The 22,400-nt window shown below is 43.3% G+C and overlaps 6 protein-coding genes across 6 annotated transcripts; 5 read left to right on the top strand and 1 right to left on the bottom strand.

Annotated features, from left to right (window-relative positions):
* Positions 1–258: 258 nt before the first annotated feature.
* LOC311254229 (monoacylglycerol lipase abhd6-A-like) lies at positions 259–7,342 on the bottom strand. The gene is made up of 9 exons (XM_084347869.1): positions 7,264–7,342; positions 5,300–5,412; positions 3,486–3,645; positions 3,151–3,264; positions 2,371–2,503; positions 2,118–2,278; positions 1,877–1,931; positions 1,328–1,428; positions 259–996 (listed from the first exon to the last, which is right to left on the bottom strand). The coding sequence occupies exons 2-9, from the start codon at positions 5,401–5,403 to the stop codon at positions 817–819; spliced, it is 1,008 nt and encodes a 335-aa protein (XP_084203995.1). The 5' UTR covers positions 5,404–5,412; positions 7,264–7,342; the 3' UTR covers positions 259–816.
* Positions 7,343–7,959: 617 nt separating this feature from the next.
* LOC311254713 (nuclear factor 7, ovary-like) lies at positions 7,960–10,030 on the top strand. The gene is made up of 2 exons (XM_084348623.1): positions 7,960–8,047; positions 8,216–10,030. Exon 2 carries the CDS (start codon positions 8,233–8,235, stop codon positions 9,622–9,624), a length of 1,392 nt encoding a protein of 463 aa, XP_084204749.1. The 5' UTR covers positions 7,960–8,047; positions 8,216–8,232; the 3' UTR covers positions 9,625–10,030.
* Positions 10,031–10,164: 134 nt separating this feature from the next.
* On the top strand, positions 10,165–12,303 carry LOC311254712 (nuclear factor 7, ovary-like). Its single transcript, XM_084348622.1, has 2 exons — positions 10,165–10,287; positions 10,456–12,303. Exon 2 carries the CDS (start codon positions 10,473–10,475, stop codon positions 11,862–11,864), a length of 1,392 nt encoding a protein of 463 aa, XP_084204748.1. The 5' UTR covers positions 10,165–10,287; positions 10,456–10,472; the 3' UTR covers positions 11,865–12,303.
* Positions 12,304–12,440: 137 nt separating this feature from the next.
* LOC311254829 (uncharacterized protein) lies at positions 12,441–18,901 on the top strand. The gene is made up of 4 exons (XM_084348826.1): positions 12,441–12,530; positions 12,699–14,107; positions 16,877–16,952; positions 17,180–18,901. The coding sequence occupies exons 2-4, from the start codon at positions 12,716–12,718 to the stop codon at positions 18,598–18,600; spliced, it is 2,889 nt and encodes a 962-aa protein (XP_084204952.1). The 5' UTR covers positions 12,441–12,530; positions 12,699–12,715; the 3' UTR covers positions 18,601–18,901.
* On the top strand, positions 14,669–16,692 carry LOC311254710 (E3 ubiquitin-protein ligase TRIM35-like). The gene is made up of 2 exons (XM_084348620.1): positions 14,669–14,768; positions 14,939–16,692. Exon 2 carries the CDS (start codon positions 14,956–14,958, stop codon positions 16,348–16,350), a length of 1,395 nt encoding a protein of 464 aa, XP_084204746.1. The 5' UTR covers positions 14,669–14,768; positions 14,939–14,955; the 3' UTR covers positions 16,351–16,692.
* A 1,353-nt stretch (positions 18,902–20,254) lies between the features above and the next one.
* LOC311254711 (nuclear factor 7, ovary-like) lies at positions 20,255–22,144 on the top strand. The gene is made up of 2 exons (XM_084348621.1): positions 20,255–20,354; positions 20,525–22,144. The coding sequence occupies exon 2, from the start codon at positions 20,542–20,544 to the stop codon at positions 21,934–21,936; it is 1,395 nt and encodes a 464-aa protein (XP_084204747.1). The 5' UTR covers positions 20,255–20,354; positions 20,525–20,541; the 3' UTR covers positions 21,937–22,144.
* The last annotated feature ends 256 nt before the right edge of the window (positions 22,145–22,400 follow it).

Here is a 22,400-nt window from a genome sequence, read left to right as displayed (position 1 = left end):
TTTTTAATCCTTTAAAAAAATCATGCAGATGAAAAAGTAGGAATGGTAAAAAATACACCAAATTTCTCACCATTTTTCAGTATATGAAAGCAAATCATTTTCAACCTTAAAAGATTGAATGTTTCTGCTGTGGAGTGGTACATCACTATTCAAATATCTACTCTTCGATGTTGATAAAGCTGTAGGGATGTGTCGCCCCCCAGCGGCCTGTTGACGTATTACTACATATAAACAAAACAAACCAGCACAAGTTTCCAATAAATTTTCAATGAAATTATTTACTTCAGGAGATTTATTTTCATAATCCAAAGACACTCTGAAATTATAGAATCATCTCGTTTAACAAACAGTAAAATAGATGTGACATCTTTCTCACTTACAGTACTCAACACCCTTCTTTCCTGAATTTCAATCTGAATGTGTTTTTATGAGGTTAAATATGCGGTCGGTTCAGAGCAGGAGACTTCACATGAAACAAAAGACTGAAATACAGTTTCTTATGGAGGCAACATGTGCAAAATCCCAAAGCAGAATGTTTTCATTCAACATTAACATAAAAAAGAGACCACAGCCACCTGCGACTAAACAGGTCAGCACTTCAGCATTATCCGACAGTCTGTGATATTTTTGTGCGTTCATTCAATTCTCACAGATGCCAACACTGTCATAGAAAACTTTTGTTTCATCACCTTCAGTGTTTACATCCTCATCATAACCTTCATTCTCCTCGCCTTCATCATCCATCGTGAGGTCAGGGGTCAGCATCATAGACGTATTAAGTAGAAACACGGTAAATACACGGTTAAAACTTTTTCTTTAGGAATGTTTCTTAGCATTTTCACCGTCGGCTTCCTCCACAGACAGGAAGTCCATGATGAGCTTTGCAGCTTTCCTGGGCCGCTCCAGCGCCACAGAGTGACCGCAGCTCTCCAGCAGCTCCACCTGGCAGTTTGGCAGCGTCGACTTCAGCACCGTCGCCCCCGACACGTCCACCACCTGAGACGGTAGACAGGTTTATCAGCAGCTTGATAAGTTTGTGGATTTTGGTAGCACCTGAGGTGATCAGCTGAGATTGTTGTGGATGTTATATTAATTTTCTACTTGCTACGCTAGCAGCATGGCTGTACTGATTTTGATCGTTTTCATTGCTGAAAATAAATCAGGAGCCACAGTGGGCCTATATCGACTACGACCTGCTGTTAGGCTATTTCTATCCTCATTACAGTAAAACTTATAGAATAATCAATACGTGTGCGGTTATGCCTTTTTCCTTGACATATCTATATTTTTTAACAACCTTCGCTGCATCGCTGTGCTTCTTTCATACCTGGTCCTCCTGCCCCCAGATGACCTGCACAGGTGCTGTGATCAGATGCAAGTTCTCCTGCAGCGAGTGACGAGACTTCTCCCCGACGATCTCCATGAACACTGAACAACGGACACAACAGGTGCTATCAATGTAACGCAACACTTCATTATTCTTTATTTGGATCCCAAATATCATGCGAACACACTTGTCTCTGAGCTGCTGAAGGGCTTTTAATGTGAAAAACCTGTGCAGGAAGTGTTTAGTTTCATCTTCAACATCTTGACAGAGCGGTACGATAGAAACAGTCTAGGTGTTAAAAAAGATGGAGTGGTGAGTACGACATGATTCTGTAGGTGTACTGGCTGAATTAGTGCTGTGCAAATGTATATTATTCTGTATTTATCAAGACAACAGTTCACACGGAGGAAGTGTTGATGATCACAAAACAGGGGAGGCCTCAGGAAGCCAAATAAAGTGCTGACCCGACATCGGAGAACTTATGGCTCATCAATTAAAAGAAAGACAGAAAACCAAGGCAGTGTTGGTGATCGATATGAGCAGACTGACCTTCTTTGTAGAAACCATTGTTGGGGATCCTGTTGTCAAGGAGACCCCGCATAGCCTGACAACACACACACACAGTGTCAATGGGTATTCCCCAAATAATGCAGTAACAGTACTCGCTGTAAAATACTTGTTAAGCACAGGTAGTTGCACTGATATTCTTATACTGTATGGTACATGATGTTGTGTGAAGCCTTTAAAGTGTGTTTATCTGGATTTTAGAGCAGGTAGCGCGGCTCTGTACCGGCCGGGGGAGGTTGATGGGGGTGTAGCAGCAGAGTGTCAACATGTCCTCCAGCTCCTTAATGGTGGAGGGGATCAGAGGGATCGGCTCCTCCTGCTTGTCCTTCTTCTCCAACTCCCTCAGACGACTGATGAACTCAGAGTCCGTGGGATAGACAAGACCTGGAGGACAGATAGGAGGACAGAGACACATCTGTAGTTCTGCTTCTTGTAACACTCTCAAGGAAAAGATATCAGGTGTCTGCTGTGTTTACCTGCCGGGCAAATCAAGGTAGCGCTGCACAGATAATCGGGGTAATGGGCAGCGTACACACCCGCGACGTTCCCACCCATCGATGTCCCGACCACGTGGAAGCGTTCTTTGTCCAGACCGATACTCTGCACAAACTGATCGGAGACGCAAACAGAGAAATGTGTTATCTAACTGATTATCTCTCAGGAGAACAACAGTTTATCCATCAGGTCAGCATCTACACTTGACAGATACAGAAGCTAAGCTAACCATGTCCTGCCTCCAGCTCCAATCTAAACATCTCATTATCAGGAAGAAGAAGAATGTGTGTGTTTCCCTGAACTTTTCCTTTACGTAACTTGTGACGTAGCAACAGCTAAACTAACAGCCGGACGGCTCTCAGGGATCAGTCAATCTGCGGGGCACAGCTGAACAAAGGTGAACCTTGACCTCAGATACTGAACCAGAACCAAACCTTAGCTTGCAGAAATCCCTGACCTGCGTGCAAAGGTGACTGAGCAGAGGCCGCCAAGGACACACTTCACAAGATTAAGATTGTAAATCACACTGAAGTCGTTGTCAAACTAACCGAAACAAGGCAAAAGATTTGTGACATGCTGGTTTTCCATCAGAGATGCTGATGCCGTCTCAACTACAACAGGGTCCCTCAATCTGCATCACTACAGCTCTTATCCCAACCTAAACCTAACTCTAACCAAGTCTCATCCAAATTCAACGTTTTTGAGACCAAAATGTCGCCAAAAAGCAGAGATGTCGTCACGATGCCGTCGCTCGTACAGACCTGGTGGATTCGGCGGACTTGGCCCTGGATGCTGTAGTCCTCTGCCCCGGTGCGACTCGTCCCCTCGTGTCCCGGCATGTCCACACAGACCACATGCTGGTTTCTGGGGAGATACTGGAGGAGAAAACAAACACACCCAACTGAAATGAAAGGTGGTCCACACTTCTTAACACTGAGGCAGGTTTGTAGTATCTTCATCCATCATTTCTGTCCCTCCTTCCATCCGACCATCTCACCTTCTTTCTTCTTCCTGTTTGTTTGAGAAAGATACTCGAAGTGCACGATCTCACATCCCTAAGAGTGTGTATGTGAGAAGAGTTGTGTGTCTGTGTTACCTTGACAACAGGCAGCCACATGTCCTTGGTAGCGGAGAAGCCGTGCAGAAACAGCAGTGTCGGCGTGGCGCCCCCTGGCGTCCCGCGGCTGGAATAACAGAAGCGGTAACTTCCATAGTTGGAGTAACGGACCGCAAGGCCCAGCCTGCGACGCCAGTACCTGCAGAGGATCACAGCAGGATCATCATCAGTTATTGTCATCTGAATTAGTTTGCAAAAGCATAATGTGTATAATTTTATCATCACCGCAGGATTTAGTGTTTATTATTCCACACAGTCCAAAAGCTTGATCTGTAGTTGTGCTACGGAGACACGCATGTAGCCACCGTAACTGACGTGCTTCACTATAGATGTTGTTAAAATTTCTAAGGTTTCTCCCAATGGAGAGCAGTGTTGAACGGACCAGTTCATCAAAACGGCCGTCCTCTTGGGGATAAAAGTCAAAGTCGGACGTCTGACCTCGACACGTTCCAGCAGCGAAACGCCAAAAAGTAACAAAAAACTTGGCTGACTGTAACAAAATCACGTGTCTCTGACTAGTGTACACACAGTTTTACCCTCAGTAGTGCTGCCTCCTCGCATATTTAAAGGTTTACAAAAAAATTACACCTTCGAATAGTAACGTCAGCATTCAACTAGTATTAATTTTCTCACCATTCAGACTTTCAGAATACTTGTTTAACCGTTTATAAAAGCTTGAATATGTCGTTTCATCTGCACTTCTCCTTGAAAATCCTGTTGTCATTTTGCCTAATTTAAATCTAATCTTATTTCATGCGATGTTTCAGTGTTTCGTAGCATTTTATAACTTCACAAAGAGGTTATTATATGACAGTGACTCAGCTCTGTGTGTGCCTGTGTGTGTGTGTGTGTGTGTGTGTGTGTGTGTGTGTGTGCCTGTGTGTGTGTGTGTGTGTGTGTACCTCTGACGATAATCTGCCAAGTAGCCAACAAATAAGCTCTTTTTTTACAGCTTGGACGAAGTTCAGTAGGCAAGGTCACAGTCCTGCCCCTTCACAACATAATTATATTCTGGAGACAGCAGCGTTACAGCAGCAGAAGCAGCTGTGACTTCACATTCGATCACAAAACTATTATTATTAAAAGAAAATAAATAACAGCTTCAGAATCGTGTTGATGGTCCAGTGTCTTGTAACAGGGCGAACGGTGTCTCTGTCACTTGTTCCTGCACTATGTAACCTCAGCGAGCGGGTCGGGTCACAGTGTCACATGTTTCAACACATCACATTGTCATGATGTAATGAGTTTGTTTGTAGTTAGCACCTACATTACATCACACAAACTGTTACAGGGATTTGTATTTCAACAGTGGTGTTGCACTGCAGAGGGCCCCATATTGCACAAAATGCCAATTTCTACATACTGTTGCTTTAAATGTGTTTAAAACAGCAAGATAACATGCTTGTGGAAACATGACTTGAAGCCCTGCAGGACCTCTGTCTCTCTGCTGCGGTGCTAGTAATTTTTGAGGGTTGTTGCTCTGTACCAGAGTTAGACAAACTTCTTACATATGAAAATAAATCAAATTTTCTCAAGTTGTATTTGTTTATTTTCTATATAAGGACAGTGCGATGGACGAGAAGAGTAATTTTATTTCTATTTATGCCTTAGATTACCTGAGAGGAAAGTTCATTGGTAGATATTGTAAATAAGCCTGTGATGTAGGAATTCATGGGTACATTGAGAGCCAATGAAATCTCAAATTCATTATGTTGAAATTGTCATTTTGTGTGCGATATTGCGCCCGTCTATTACCAGTCTGACCAGTTTGGGTGTGAGTGTGTTGTTTTTACCAGTTGTAGGCCTTCAGGAGCTGCCCTGGCCAGAACAGGACGGAGGTGATGAAGGCGAGGACGGGGACGACCAGAATCCCTCCTGACAGCATGATCAGCTCCATCGCTGAAGCCTGGTTGAAATAAACAACAACAAAAACCCCACGACACACAAACAGACGTCATCATTTACCCACACAGGCCTCTTTGAATGCTGACTTGTGTTCAGATGAACTGAGATGTGCAGTTCCCTCTGATCATTCTGGGAAGCTAATTCCCTGAGTCACACGGGAAGGTGAATGTCAGTGTCATGAAGTACAGATGCGGTACTGTGATTCGTCTTTAGCCTAGCTTAGCACAAAGACTGGAAACAGAGGCAAACTGCTAGCGTCCATGAGCTCATTTTCATGCCCGAGCTGTTAATTTACCACAAATATTCAAGACTTTGAATTTTAAATGTCCCACTGGTCAATCATTGAGCCGTTGTGTCCTCATAAAATAACAGTGACTAACTGCAAACCGTTACCCACTGGCAAAAAATACAAATTAAAAAACAACTCAAAACTACTGTCATAGTAATTAAAGGGGCATTCCACAAATTTACCCGAGGCCATTATTAGTCCTAGTCAGCCCGTGAAACAGTTGTATAACATCTTCTGTGCCTCTGGCGGAGTTTCATCAAGTCTGAGAAAAAAAACCCCAGATGATGGCATAACGATGTCATCAAGGTCATTTTCAGCATGTGATTAACGATATGTAATTTCTGCTGCTCGAAGGTTCTCAGGTCAAAACACAAACACAAAATTTGGCAACACGTGCACAGCATGCAACAAATGAAATAAATACAATAATCTTTTTCATGTGATTTGTCTGTATGTCCAGAGGTTTTCAACACAGGGGAAAATATCTTTATATAAATGAACAGAGGAGGGAGGGTCTCATGCAAAGCTAATACAGTCACAGTGCAAAATGATGTCTTGCACACAATCTACATACAAATCCCTAAAAATGTTTCTTGTGTCATATCTCATTCCAGTTGTAAGAATGTTAAGGTGGTCAGTTTGTTTTTCTATCTACGACTCCTGTACAATTAAACATTATTGATTAAGGTATACAAAAGTCGTACTTTAATAAAAGCAAAGATATCGTGTTAAAATACTACTTTGGTGAAAGTGAAAGTCGTCCAAATGAATTGTACTTGAGTAAAAGTCTGGAGGTATTTGCTCTTCAATGTACTCAAGTATCAAAAGTACAAATAAAAGTAAATTCTAATTGTATTATTTTTAATAAATGTGATACTTTGGAAATGGAAATACTCAAGTAAAGTAAAAAATACCTCAAAACTCTACTTAAGTACAGTACTTGAGTAAATGTACTTAGTAACATTTAATCACTGCATTTCAATGATATGATAATAATTTAACATATCTGATCTTGAGGTGTTTTTTCCCACAGATTGACATCATTTAGGATCAATACTGAACTTTGCTGCTTTGAGCCGACACACACACACACAACAGGTGTCAAACTCCCTCCACTGATGAAGCCCGTGAGTAAAGCTCCAGAGAGTAAGAAGCCTTTGAGTCGAGACCGTTTTGTAAGAAAAACAAAGTTAAATCAAGTTTTTACAGAAACGAGTCATCGGCGACCACAACAAGGTGTGGGAGTCTAAAAGGGGAGTAGATGTAACTTCCCTTTAACAAGAAACGCCGCTGCTTTCATGTTATTGTAGAGGAACTGTTCATATTTTCATACTGAATGACTGAATAAAGAGAGGAGAGTTCAAGATACACAACAGGTTGTTTCAGACACACGTATGATTCCTGTTGGAGAAAACATCACATCTCAAACACGACACAAGGAAACTGCAGGTTGGATACAAACACACTGACTGAGAGACACAGTCCGCCGCTGAGGTGACGACACATTATCTTAATGTTCATGATATCATGTTCATAATGAGCTGGGCAGCAGCAGCACTGTACCTGTGTGAGTCCTCTTCGACCTGTCAAAGGAAACTGCCCTCCATTCAGCCCGCTCCTCCTCCTCCTCCTCCTCCTCTTCCTCCTCTTTCACCCACATTACACAACACACACTTTCATCTGCGTTAAAGGGGCAGTACAGTAAAGGCCGAGCTGCGTTCAGGCACTGTCGGAAATACCACAGTGGAGAGAATACACAGCTTCACGGTTGCATTTAACAGTGTTGATGCGCCATCTGTCCAGGAAGCAATATATGTATTTCTGAAAGTATCTGTATCTCTTAAAGTAACTGTATTTCTTAAAGTATCAGTATATCTTTAAGTATCTGTATTTCTTAAAGTATCTGTATTTCTATAAGTATAATGTGTATACATGCGTACATAATATAATATTTTATTTGTATCTTTATCTCTATATCTTATCAATATTTTCTTTTTTTCTGACCAGCTATGAACTGATATCTACCTTAAGTGAATTACACTGTACCTTGTATTTTAAACAGTACTTGTATTGTAATCTCTGTGTATGTGACAAATAAAGAACCTTGAACCGTGACCCAAAAACATTGAATGGGATTTAGTTTTCAGTGTGAACATGTTATTATCCAGAAGGTGGCAGTAATTCAATGCATATTGATGCCAAACACCATAAAAGAAGAAGAAAGTTGTCAAACAGGAAACAGTTTTCCTCTGTTCACTTGTGACTGAGAGGAGACACAGCTAAAGACAAAGTGAGATTTACCGTCATTACAAAGTTTCTGACTTCAGCTGAGAGAGGACAGCTACAGGTAGGAGTATTTAAATAATGAAGTAATGAAGTAGTGAAATGCTTCAGCCTGCTGCTGACTGGAAAAACACACAGACTCAAAGTGAAAGTACCTGAGGCAACTCTCTACAGCAGGGAGGGGACACACACCTGACGTCCTGTTTTAACGTGCTGTCTGCTGTGTTTTCAGCTCCACTCAGAGAAGACATGGCTTCCAGATCAGAGGAGGATCTCTGCTGTCCGGTCTGTCAGGACATCTTTAGAGATCCTGTTGTCCTGTCATGCACCCACAGCTTCTGTAAAGACTGCCTGAACAGTTGGTGGAGAGACAAACCAACACGCGAGTGTCCAGTTTGTAAGAGATCTTCAAAATATGAACCACCTATTAGTCTGGTGTTAAAGAACCTGTGTGAGGCCTTCATACAGGAGAGAGACCAGAGAGCTTCAGCCGGGTCTGAGGCTGTCTGCAGTCTGCACTCTGAGAAACTCAAACTCTTCTGTCTGGACCATCAGCAGCCAGTGTGTCTCGTCTGCAGAGACTCAAAAACACACAACAACCACAGATTCAGACCAATCGATGAAGCTGCACAGGATCACAAAGAGGAGCTCCAGAAGTCCCTGAAGCCCTTACAGGACAAACTGAAGGTCTACAAAGAAATTAAAGGAAACTTTGATCAAACAGCAGAACACATTAAGGTCCAGGCCCGACTCACAGAGAATCAGATTAAAGAGCAGTTTAAGAAGCTTCATCAGTTTCTACAAGAGGAAGAGGAGGCCAGGATCACTGCTCTGAGGGAGGAAGAGGAGCAGAAGATTCAGGTGATGAAGGAGAAAACTGAGGCTCTGATATCAGAGATAGCAGCTCTTTCAGTCACAATTAAAGCTGCAGAAGAGGAGTTGAGAGCTGAAGACGTCTCATTCCTTCAGAACTACAAGGCTGCAGTGAAGAGAGTCCAGCAGCGCCCCCTGCTGGATGATCCACAGCTGGACTCAGGAGCTCTGATAGATGTGGCCAAACACCTGGGCAACCTGACCTTCAACATCTGGAACAAGATGAAGGAGATGGTCTCCTACACTCCTGTGATTCTGGATCCAAACACAGCTGACTCAGAACTCATCATCTCTGAAGATCTGACCAGTGTGAGATGTGGAGAGGAACAGGAGCTTCCTGAAAACCCAGAGAGGATTGACTTTCATCTCATGGTCCTCGGCTCTGAGGGCTTTGGCTCAGGGACTCACAGCTGGGATGTCGAGGTTGGAGACGGTACTGACTGGGAACTGGGTGTGATATCAACATCTGCCCATAGGAAAGGAAACATAGGGTCTGGATTATGGGGAGTAGGGTTTGATGAAGGTCAGTACTTCACATGCTCACCACCAGGTCTAAACACTGGTCTCGTACTGCAAAGTAAGCCCCAGAGGATCAGAGTTCATCTGGACTGGACCGGAGGAAAGCTGTCGTTCTCTGATCCTGACACTAACACACACATACACACCCTCACACACACCTTCACTGAGAGGATGTTTCCATACATTTTCTCAAAGGATGAAGTGAAGATATTACCACTGAAAGTCTGTGTGTCACAACAGCAGGTCTGATGGAGTGCTTGGTTAGAAGGTGGTGATGAGTAAACAGTTAACTTCTCTAAAGTTAATGTGTTCATAAACGTGTTTGTGGAGGATAATACATGTAAAGAATCAAATCAAATAAATTGGTCTCAGACTAAAAATATCCTTTTCAGGCTTTTCTTTCATGGTTCAGGGTTGACATTTCTGAGTGTGGATGAAGGTCAATGGGATCAACTTTGTGTATAGTGTATATTGTGCTTATGTATTTATGTTCAGTGTATTTGTTGTGTATATAGTATGTGTATACATGCATACATATATAATATTTCATTTGTATCTTTATATCTTATCAATATTTTCTTTTTTTCTGACCAGCTATAAACTGATATCCACCTAAAGTGAATTACACTGTACATTTTATTGTAATCTCTGTGTATGTGACAAAAAAAGAACCTTGAACCTTGAATGGGTTAATTTAGTTTTCAGTGTGAACATGTTATTATCCAGAAGGTGGCAGCAATACAACGCATATTGATGCAAAACACCGTGAAAGAAGAAGAAAGTTGATCCGAGTCAAACGGGAAACAGTTTTCCTCTGTTCACATGTGACTGAGAGGAGACACAGCTCAAGACAAAGTGAGATTTACCGTCATTACAAAGTTTCTGACTTCGGCTGAGAGAGGACAGCTACAGGTAGGAGTATTTAAATAATGAAGTAATGAAGTAGTGAAATGCTTCAGCCTGCTGCTGACTGGAAAAACACACAGACTCAAAGTGAAAGTACCTGAGGCAACTCTCTACAGCAGGGAGGGGACACACACCTGACGTCCTGTTTTAACGTGCTGTCTGCTGTGTTTTCAGCTCCACTCAGAGAAGACATGGCTTCCAGATCAGAGGAGGATCTCTGCTGTCCGGTCTGTCAGGACATCTTTAGAGATCCTGTTGTCCTGTCATGCACCCACAGCTTCTGTAAAGACTGCCTGAACAGTTGGTGGAGAGACAAACCAACACGCGAGTGTCCAGTTTGTAAGAGATCTTCAAAATATGAACCACCTATTAGTCTGGTGTTAAAGAACCTGTGTGAGGCCTTCATACAGGAGAGAGACCAGAGAGCATCAGCAGAGTCTGAGGCTGTCTGCAGTCTGCACTCTGAGAAACTCAAACTCTTCTGTCTGGACCATCAGCAGCCAGTGTGTCTTGTCTGCAGAGACTCAAAAACACACAACAACCACAGATTCAGACCAATCGATGAAGCTGCACAGGATCACAAAGAGGAGCTCCAGAAGTCCCTGAAGCCCTTACAGGACAAACTGAAGGTCTACAAAGAAATTAAAGGAAACTTTGATCAAACAGCAGAACACATTAAGGTCCAGGCCCGACTCACAGAGAATCAGATTAAAGAGCAGTTTAAGAAGCTTCATCAGTTTCTACAAGAGGAAGAGGAGACCAGGATCACTGCTCTGAGGGAGGAAGAGGAGCAGAAGATTCAGGTGATGAAGGAGAAAACTGAGGCTCTGATATCAGAGATAGCAGCTCTTTCAGTCACAATTAAAGCTGCAGAAGAGGAGTTGAGAGCTGAAGACGTCTCATTCCTGCAGAACTACAAGGCTGCAGTGAAGAGAGTCCAGCAGCGCCCCCTGCTGGATGATCCACAGCTGGACTCAGGAGCTCTGATAGATGTGGCCAAACACCTGGGCAACCTGACCTTCAACATCTGGAACAAGATGAAGGAGATGGTCTCCTACACTCCTGTGATTCTGGATCCAAACACAGCTGACTCAGAACTCATCATCTCTGAATATCTGACCAGTGTGAGATGTGGAGAGGAACAGGAGCTTCCTGAAAACCCAGAGAGGATTGACTTTCATCTCATGGTCCTCGGCTCTGAGGGCTTTGGCTCAGGGACTCACAGCTGGGATGTCGAGGTTGGAGACGGTACTGACTGGGAACTGGGTGTGATATCAACATCTGCCCATAGGAAAGGAAACATAGGGTCTGGATTATGGGGAGTAGGGTTTGATGAAGGTCAGTACTTCACATGCTCACCACCAGGTCTAAACACTGGTCTCGTACTGCAAAGTAAGCCCCAGAGGATCAGAGTTCATCTGGACTGGACCGGAGGAAAGCTGTCGTTCTCTGATCCTGACACTAACACACACATACACACCCTCACACACACCTTCACTGAGAGGATGTTTCCATACATTTTCTCAAAGGATGAAGTGAAGATATTACCACTGAAAGTCTGTGTGTCACAACAGCAGGTCTGATAGAGTGCTTAGTTAGAAGGTGGTGATGAGTAAACAGTCAACTCCTCTAAAGTTAATGTGTTCATAAACGTGTTTGTGGAGGATAATACATGTAAAGAATCAAATCAAATAAATTAGTCTCAGACTAAAAATATCCTTTTCAGGCTTTTCTTTCGTGGTTCAGGGTTGAGATTTCTGAGTGTGGATGAAGGTCAATGGGATCAACTTTGTGTATAGTGTATATTGTGCTAATGTATTTATGTTCAGTGTTTATGTTTTGTATATAGTATAATGTGTATACATGCAAACATATATAATATTTTATTTGTATCTTTATATCTTATCAATATTTTCTTTTTTTCTGACCAGCTATAAACTGATATCCACCTAAAGTGAATTACACTGTACATTTTATTGTAATCTCTGTGTATGTGACAAATAAAGAACCTTGAACCTTGAATGGGTTAATTTAGTTTTCAGTGTGAACATGTTATTATCCAGAAGGTGGCAGCAATGCAACGCATATTGATGCAAAACACCATGAAAGAAGAAGAAAGTTGATCCGAGTCATACGGGAAACAGTTTTCCTCTGTTCACATGTGACTGAGAGGAGACACAGCTCAAGACAAAGTGAGATTTACCGTCATTACAAAGTTTCTGACTTCGGCTGAGAGAGGACAGTTACAGGTAGGAGTATTTAAATAATGAAGTAATGAAGTAGTGAAATGCTTCAGCCTGCTGCTGACTGGAAAAACACACAGACTCAAAGTGAAAGTACCTGAGGCAACTCTCTACAGCAGGGAGGGGACACACACCTGACGTCCTGTTTTAACGTGCTGTCTGCTGTGTTTTCAGCTCCACTCAGAGAAGACATGGCTTCCAGATCAGAGGAGGATCTCTGCTGTCCGGTCTGTCAGGACATCTTTAGAGATCCTGTTGTCCTGTCATGCACCCACAGCTTCTGTAAAGACTGCCTGAACAGTTGGTGGAGAGACAAACCAACACGCGAGTGTCCAGTTTGTAAGAGAAGATCTTCAAAAACTGAACCACCTGTTAGTCTGGTGATAAAGAACCTGTGTGAGACCTTCATACAGGAGAGAGACCAGAGAGCTTCAGCCGGGTCTGAGGCTGTCTGCAGTCTGCACTCTGAGAAACTCAAACTCTTCTGTCTGGACCATCAGCAGCCGGTGTGTGTCGTCTGCAGAGACTCAAAAACACACAACAACCACAGATTCAGACCCATCGATGAAGCTGCACAGGATCACAAAGAGGAGCTCCAGAAGTCCCTGAAGCCCTTACAGGACAAACTGAAGGTCTACAAAGAAATTAAAGGAAACTTTGATCAAACAGCAGAACACATTAAGGTCCAGGCCCGACACACAGAGAAGCAGATTAAAGAGCAGTTTAAGACGCTTCATCAGTTTCTACAAGAGGCAGAGGAGGCCAGGATCACTGCTCTGAGGGAGGAAGAGGAGCAGAAGATTCAGGTGATGAAGGAGAAAACTGAGGCTCTGATATCAGAGATAGCAGCTCTGTCAGTCACAATTAAAGCTGCAGAAGAGGAGTTGAGAGCTGAAGACGTCTCATTCCTTCAGAACTACAAGGCTGCAGTGAAGAGAGTCCAGCAGCGCCCCCTGCTGGATGATCCACAGCTGGACTCAGGAGCTCTGATAGATGTGGCCAAACACCTGGGCAACCTGACCTTCAACATCTGGAACAAGATGAAGGAGATGGTCTCCTACACTCCTGTGATTCTGGATCCAAACACAGCTGACTCAGAACTCATCATCTCTGAAGATCTGACCAGTGTGAGATGTGGAGAGGAACAGGAGCTTCCTGAAAACCCAGAGAGGATTGACTTTCATCTCATGGTCCTCGGCTCTGAGGGCTTTGGCTCAGGGACTCACAGCTGGGATGTCGAGGTTGGAGACGGTACTGACTGGGAACTGGGTGTGATATCAACATCTGCCCATAGGAAAGGAAACATAGGGTCTGGATTATGGGGAGTAGGGTTTGATGAAGGTCAGTACTTCACATGCTCACCACCAGGTCTAAACACTGGTCTCGTACTGCAAAGTAAGCCCCAGAGGATCAGAGTTCATCTGGACTGGACCGGAGGAAAGCTGTCGTTCTCTGATCCTGACACTAACACACACATACACACCCTCACACACACCTTCACTGAGAGGATGTTTCCATACATTTTCTCAAAGGATGAAGTGAAGATATTACCACTGCAAGTCTGTGTGTCACAACAGCAGGTCTGATAGAGTGCTTAGTTAGAAGGTGGTGATGAGTAAACAGTTAACTCCTCTAAAGTTAATGTGTTCATAAACGTGTTTGTGGCGGATAATACACGTGTAAAGAATCAAATCAATTAAATTAGTCTCAGACTAAAAATATCCTTTTCAGGCTTTTCTTTCATGGTTCAGGGTTGAGATTTCTGAGTGTGGATGAAGGTCAATGGGATCAACTTTGTGTATAGTGTATATTGTGCTTATGTATTTATGTTCAGTGTATATGTTGTGTATATAGTATGTGTATACATGCATACATATATAATATTTCATTTGTATCTTTATATCTTATCAATATTTTCTTTTTTTCTGACCAGCTATAAACTGATATCCACCTAAAGTGAATTACACTGTACATTTTATTGTAATCTCTGTGTATGTGACAAATAAAGAACCTTGAACCTTGAATAGGTTAATTTAGTTTTCAGTGTGAACATGTTATTATCCAGAAGGTGGCAGCAATGCAACGCATATTGATGCCAAACACCATAAAAGAAGAAGAAAGTTGTCAAACAGGAAACAGTTTTCCTCTGTTCACTTGTGACTGAGAGGAGACACAGCTAAAGACAAAGTGAGATTTACCGTCATTACAAAGTTTCTGACTTCGGCTGAGAGAGGACAGTTACAGGTAGGAGTATTTAAATAATGCAGTAGTGAAGTAGTGAAATGCTTCAGCCTGCTGCTGACTGGAAAAACACACAAAGACTCAAAGTGAAAGTACCTGAGGCAACTCTCTACAGCAGGGAGGGGACACACACCTGACGTCCTGTTTTAACGTGCTGTCTGCTGTGTTTTCAGCTCCACTCAGAGAAGACATGGCTTCCAGATCAGAGGAGGATCTCTGCTGTCCGGTCTGTCAGGACATCTTTAGAGATCCTGTTGTCCTGTCATGCAGCCACAGCTTCTGTAAAGACTGCCTGAACAGTTGGTGGAGAGACAAACCAACACGCGAGTGTCCAGTTTGTAAGAGAAGATCTTCAAGAACCCAACCACCTGTTAGTCTGCTGATAAAGAACCTGTGTGAGACCTTCCTACAGGAGAGAGACCAGAGAACTTCAGCCGGGTCTGAGGCTGTCTGCAGTCTGCACTCAGAGAAACTCAAACTCTTCTGTCTGGACCATCAGCAGCTAGTGTGTCTCGTCTGCAGAGACTCAAAAACACACAAGAACCACAGATTCAGTCCAATCGATGAAGCTGCACAGGATCACAAAGAGGAGCTCCAGAAGTCGCTGAAGCCCTTACAGGACAAACTGAAGGTCTACAAAGAAATTAAAGGAAACTTTGATCAAACAGCAGAACACATTAAGGTCCAGGCCCGACACACAGAGAATCAGATTAAAGAGCAGTTTAAGACGCTTCATCAGTTTCTACAAGAGGAAGAGGAGACCAGGATCACTGCTCTGAGGGAGGAAGAGGAGCAGAAGATTCAGGTGATGAAGGAGAAAACTGAGGCTCTGATATCAGAGATAGCAGCTCTTTCAGTCACAATTAAAGCTGCAGAAGAGGAGTTGAGAGCTGAAGACGTCTCATTCCTTCAGAACTACAAGGCTGCAGTGAAGAGAGTCCAGCAGCGCCCCCTGCTGGATGATCCACAGCTGGACTCAGGAGCTCTGATAGATGTGGCCAAACACCTGGGCAACCTGACCTTCAACATCTGGAACAAGATGAAGGAGATGGTCTCCTACACTCCTGTGATTCTGGATCCAAACACAGCTGACTCAGAACTCATCATCTCTGAAGATCTGACCAGTGTGAGACTTGGAGAGGAACAGGAGCTTCCTGAAAACCCAGAGAGGATTGACTTTCATCTCATGGTCCTCGGCTCTGAGGGCTTTGGCTCAGGGACTCACAGCTGGGATGTCGAGGTTGGAGACGGTACTGACTGGGAACTGGGTGTGATATCAACATCTGCCCATAGGAAAGGAAACATAGGGTCTGGATTATGGGGAGTAGGGTTTGATGAAGGTCAGTACTTCACATGCTCACCACCAGGTCTAAACACTGGTCTCGTACTGCAAAGAAAGCCCCAGAGGATCAGAGTTCATCTGGACTGGACCGGAGGAAAGCTGTCGTTCTCTGATCCTGACACTAACACACACATACACACCCTCACACACACCTTCACTGAGAGGATGTTTCCATACATTTTCTCAAAGGATGAAGTGAAGATATTACCACTGAAAGTCTGTGTGTCACAACAGCAGGTCTGATAGAGTGCTTGGTTAGAAGGTGGTGATGAGTAAACAGTTAACTTCTCTAAAGTTAATGTGTTCATAAACGTGTTTGTGAAGGATAATACACATGAAGAATCAAATCAAATAAATTAGTCTCAGACTAAAAATATCCTTTTCAGGCTTTTCTTTCATGTTTCAGGGTTGAGATTTCTGAGTGTGGATGAAGGTCAATGGGATCAACTTTGTGTATAGTGTATATTGTGCTAATGTATTTATGTTCAGTGTTTATGTTTTGTATATAGTATAATGTGTATACATGCAAACATATATAATATTTTATTTGTATCTTTATATCTTATCAATATTTTCTTTTTTTCTGACCAGCTATAAACTGATATCCACCTAAAGTGAATTACACTGTACATTTTATTGTAATCTCTGTGTATGTGACAAATAAAGGACCTTGAACCTTGAATGGGTTAATTTAGTTTTCAGTGTGAACATGTTATTATCCAGAAGGTGGCAGCAATGCAACGCATATTGATGCCAAACACCATAAAAGAAGAAGAAAGTTGTCAAACAGGAAACAGTTTTCCTGTGTTCACTTGTGACTGAGAGGAGACACACCTACAGACAAAGTGAGATTTACCGTCATTACAAAGTTTCTGACTTCGACTGAGAGAGGACAGTTACAGGTAGGAGTATTTAAATAATGAAGTAATGAAGTAGTGAAATGCTTCAGCCTGCTGCTGACTGGAAAAACACACAAAGACTCAAAGTGAAAGTAACTGAGGCAACTCTCTACAGCACGGCGGGGACACACACCTGACGTCCTGTTTTAACGTGCTGTCTGCTGTGTTTTCAGCTCCACTCAGAGAAGACATGGCTTCCAGATCAGAGGAGGATCTCTGCTGTCCGGTCTGTCAGGACATCTTTAGAGATCCTGTTGTCCTGTCATGCACCCACAGCTTCTGTAAAGACTGCCTGAACAGTTGGTGGAGAGACAAACCAACACGCGAGTGTCCAGTTTGTAAGAGAAGATCTTCAAAAACTGAACCACCTATTAGTCTGGTGATAAAGAACCTGTGTGAGGCCTTCATACAGGAGAGAGACCAGAGAGCTTCAGCCGGGTCTGAGGCTGTCTGCAGTCTGCACTCTGAGAAACTCAAACTCTTCTGTCTGGACCATCAGCAGCCGGTGTGTGTCGTCTGCAGAGACTCAAAAACACACAACAACCACAAATTCAGACCCATCGATGAAGCTGCACAGGATCACAAAGAGGAGCTCCAGAAGTCCCTGAAGCCCTTACAGGACAAACTGAAGGTCTACAAAGAAATAAAAGGAAACTTTGATCAAACAGCAGAACACATTAAGGTCCAGGCCCGACACACAGAGAAGCAGATTAAAGAGCAGTTTAAGACGCTTCATCAGTTTCTACAAGAGGAAGAGGAGGCCAGGATCACTGCTCTGAGGGAGGAAGAGGAGCAGAAGATTCAGGTGATGAAGGAGAAAACTGAGGCTCTGATATCAGAGATAGCAGCTCTTTCAGTCACAATTAAAGCTGCAGAAGAGGAGTTGAGAGCTGAAGACGTCTCATTCCTTCAGAACTACAAGGCTGCAGTGAAAAGAGTCCAGCAGCGCCCCCTGCTGGATGATCCACAGCTGGACTCAGGAGCTCTGATAGATGTGGCCAAACACCTGGGCAACCTGACCTTCAACATCTGGAACAAGATGAAGGAGATGGTCTCCTACACTCCTGTGATTCTGGATCCAAACACAGCCAACCCAGAACTCATCCTGTCTGAAGATCTGACCAGTGTGAGATGTGGAGAGGAACAGAAGCTTCCCACAAACCCAGAGAGGATAGAAATGCACCGCATTGTCCTCGGCTCTGAGGCCTTTAACTCAGGGACTCATGGTTGGGATGTTGAGGTTCGTAATGATACATTTTGGGGCCTAGGCGTCTTAAGGGAGTCTGTCCAAACAAAAGGACATATACTGACTGGATACTGGGAACTTTGTCTCTGTAATGGAATACACAAAGCCGTCTCACCGCCACTCCCAGAAAAAGTTCTTGCAGTAAAGGATCTCCAGAGGATCAGAGTTCACCTGGACTATGACAAAGGAAAACTGTCGTTCTATGATCTTGATACTAACACACACATACACACCTTCACACACACTTTCACTGACGGGCTGTTTCCATACATTGGCACCCGGAATAAACTGCCACTGAAGATATTACCAGTGACGGTCTCTGTAAAAATGGAAGAGCAGACAGTGTAGACAGGCCTCTGGCCTAGTTTCCAGTCTACTTCCAGTTAGGCATGCTATAGATTATTTCAGGTTAAGTAAGTCATCTTAGCATATCAGTGATACTACAAGTTCTATGAGATTTTATGAAACAAAAATGTATTTTATGACATTTGAAATGGTTTGATTTCGTCAGGTTTAGAACACATGAATGTGTATGAATGAACAGAGGAGCGTCAGTGTTTCAGGAACATTAATGAAACCTACATTTTTGTTCAGCAACCAAATCACCAGAATAAATATTTCAGTTCTGCAAACCTACAACTGTACTTTACCTTTCATAGCCTGTGTTATTTGACTTTATGTTCACTTTTAAATGTAATGCTGTGACAACACTGGTTATGGTCTGGTGAGGTGTAGGCACAAAAACCACTTGCTTAGGGTTAAGATGAAGTTTTAGCTTCCCTGCTCCTGTCGCCCAAAACAAAAATAGCTAAAAATGGTCCTGTCTCGTCAAAAATATATATTGTTGCCACTTACACGGCGGGAACCATCTCGAACAGTCTCGCTAAACTAGCACTCAGACACTATTTTCTCATACCATCTGACATGAAAGTCAGCTCATATGTAATCTGAAGGTAATATTTGTAAGAAATGTGTTGAGGTTTAGGTACAAAAACCACGTGGTGAAGTTTGCTTCCTGATAACCCAGAGAGGTTTGACTGCTCTCACATGGTCCTCGGCTCTGAGGGCTTTGGCTCAGGGACTCACAGCTGGGATGTTGAGGTTGGAGACAGTACTGACTGGGAACTGGGTGTGATATCACCATCTGCCCATAGGAAAGTAAACATAATATCTGGATTATGGGGAGTAAGGTTTGATGAAGATCAATACTTCACATGCTCACCACCAGGTCCAGACACTGATCTCGTACTACAAAGGAAGCCCCAGAGGATCAGAGTTCATCTGGACTGGACCGGAGGAAAGCTGTCGTTCTCTGATCCTGACACTAACACACACATACACACCTTCACACACACCTTCACTGAGAGGATGTTTCCATACATTTACTCTGAGGATGAAGTGAAGATATTACCACTGAAAGTCTGTGTGTCACAACAGCAGGTCTGATGGAGTGCTTGGTTAGAAGGTGGTGATGAGTAAACAGTTAACTTCTCTAAAGTTAATGTGTTCATAAACGTGTTTGTGGAGGATAATACACATGAAGAATCAAATCAAATAAATTAGTCTCAGACTAAAAATATCCTTTTCAGGCTTTTCTTTCATGGTTCAGGGTTGAGATTTCTGAGTGTGGATGAAGGTCAATGGGATCAACTTTGTGTATAGTGTATATTGTGCTAATGTATTTATGTTCAGTGTATATGTTGTGTATATAGTATGTGTATACATGCATACATATATAATATTTTATTTGTATCTTTATATCTTATCAATATTTTCTTTTTTTCTGACCAGCTATAAACTGATATCCACCTAAAGTGAATTACACTGTACATTTTATTGTAATCTCTGTGTATGTGACAAATAAAGAACCTTGAACCTTGAATGGGTTAATTTAGTTTTCAGTGTGAACATGTTATTATCCAGAAGGTGGCAGCAATACAACACATATTGATGCAAAACACCATGAAAGAAGAAGAAAGTTGTCAAACAGGAAACAGTTTTCCTCTGTTCACATGTGACTGAGAGGAGACACAGCTAAAGACAAAGTGAGATTTACCGTCATTACAAAGTTTCTGACTTCGGCTGAGAGAGGACAGTTACAGGTAGGAGTATTTAAATAATGCAGTAGTGAAGTAGTGAAATGCTTCAGCCTGCTGCTGACTGGAAAAACACACAAAGACTCAAAGTGAAAGTAACTGAGGCAACTCTCTACAGCAGGGAGGGGACACACACCTGACGTCCTGTTTTAACGTGCTGTCTGCTGTGTTTTCAGCTCCACTCAGAGAAGACATGGCTTCCAGATCAGAGGAGGATCTCTGCTGTCCGGTCTGTCAGGACATCTTTAGAGATCCTGTTGTCCTGTCATGCACCCACAGCTTCTGTAAAGACTGCCTGAACAGTTGGTGGAGAGACAAACCAACACGCGAGTGTCCAGTTTGTAAGAGAAGATCTTCAAGAACCCAACCACCTGTTAGTCTGGTGATAAAGAACCTGTGTGAGACCTTCCTACAGGAGAGAGACCAGAGAGCTTCAGCCGGGTCTGAGACTGTCTGCAGTCTGCACTCTGAGAAACTCAAACTCTTCTGTCTGGACCATCAGCAGCTAGTGTGTCTTGTCTGCAGAGACTCAAAAACACACAACAACCACAGATTCAGACCAATCGATGAAGCTGCACAGGATCACAAAGAGGAGCTCCAGAAGTCCCTGAAGCCCTTACAGGACAAACTGAAGGTCTACAAAGAAATTAAAGGAAACTTTGATCAAACAGCAGAACACATTAAGGTCCAGGCCCGACTCACAGAGAGTCAGATTAAAGAGCAGTTTAAGAAGCTTCATCAGTTTCTACAAGAGGAAGAGGAGGCCAGGATCACTGCTCTGAGGGAGGAAGAGGAGCAGAAGAGTACGATGATGAAGAAGGAGATTGAGGCTCTGAGCAGAGAGATAGCAGCTCTGTCAGACACAATCAGAGCCACAGAAGAAGAGCTGAGAGCTGAAGACGTCTCATTCCTGCAGAACTACAAGGCTGCAGTGAAGAGAGTCCAGCAGCGCCCCCTGCTGGATGATCCGCAGCTGGTCTCAGGAGCTCTGATAGATGTGGCCAAACACCTGGGCAACCTGATCTTCAACATCTGGAACAAGATGAAGGAGATGGTCTCCTACACTCCTGTGATTCTGGATCCAAACACAGCCAACCCAGAACTCATCATCTCTGAAGATCTGACCAGTGTGAGACTTGGAGAGGAACAGAAGCTTCCTGATAACCCGGAGAGGTTTGACTACTCTCGCATTGTCCTCGGCTCTGAGGGCTTTGGCTCAGGGACTCACAGCTGGGATGTTGAGGTTAGAGACAGTACTGACTGGGAACTGGGTGTGATATCAACATCTGTCCATAGGAAAGTAAACATAATATCTGGATTATGGGGAGTAGGGTTTGAAGAAGGTCAATACTTCACATCCTCACCACCAGGTCCAGACACTGATCTCGTACTACAAAGGAAGCACCAGAGGATCAGAGTTCATCTGGACTGGACCGGAGGAAAGCTGTCGTTCTCTGATCCTGACACTAACACACACATACACACCTTCACACACACCTTCACTGAGAGGATGTTTCCATACATTTACTCTGAGGATGAAGTGAAGATATTACCACTGAAAGTCTGTGTGTCACAACAGCAGGTCTGATAGAGTGCTTGGTTAGAAGGTGGTGATGAGTAAACAGTCAACTCCTCTAAAGTTAATGTGTTCATAAACGTGTTTGTGGAGGATAATACACGTGAAGAATCAGATGAAGTGCTGAATTATTCTCTGAGATGCTCTGTAAACTCATCCTCGTCACGCTGGGTGCTATTAAAGGCCATAAAACTGCAAATCAAATAAATTTGTCTCAGACTAAAAATATCCTTTTCAGGCTTTTCTTTCATGGTTCAGGAAGCGGCTGTCAGACGGTCAGCGAGGTGACGTAACCGCTCAGGAACGCTGGCTGAGAAACCACAGGAATAACTCGCATTCCTGCTGGGAGTAGGTCAGCACACACATACAGAGCATCAGCAGAGGTTTATGATCTTTGTTTTAGGACCAACTTATAATTTTCCCGACTTTACACAAGAGCTCTGACTCAAAGCTGTTAAACGTTTTGCTCCAGCTGG

Source organism: Pagrus pagrus (assembly GCF_965226575.1).
Source record: "Pagrus pagrus genome assembly, chromosome: 3".
In the NCBI taxonomy this organism is placed as follows: Eukaryota; Metazoa; Chordata; class Actinopteri; order Spariformes; family Sparidae; genus Pagrus; species Pagrus pagrus.
The sequence above is the reverse complement of the archived record's forward strand: the minus strand, read 5'-3'. Positions and strand labels throughout refer to the sequence as shown.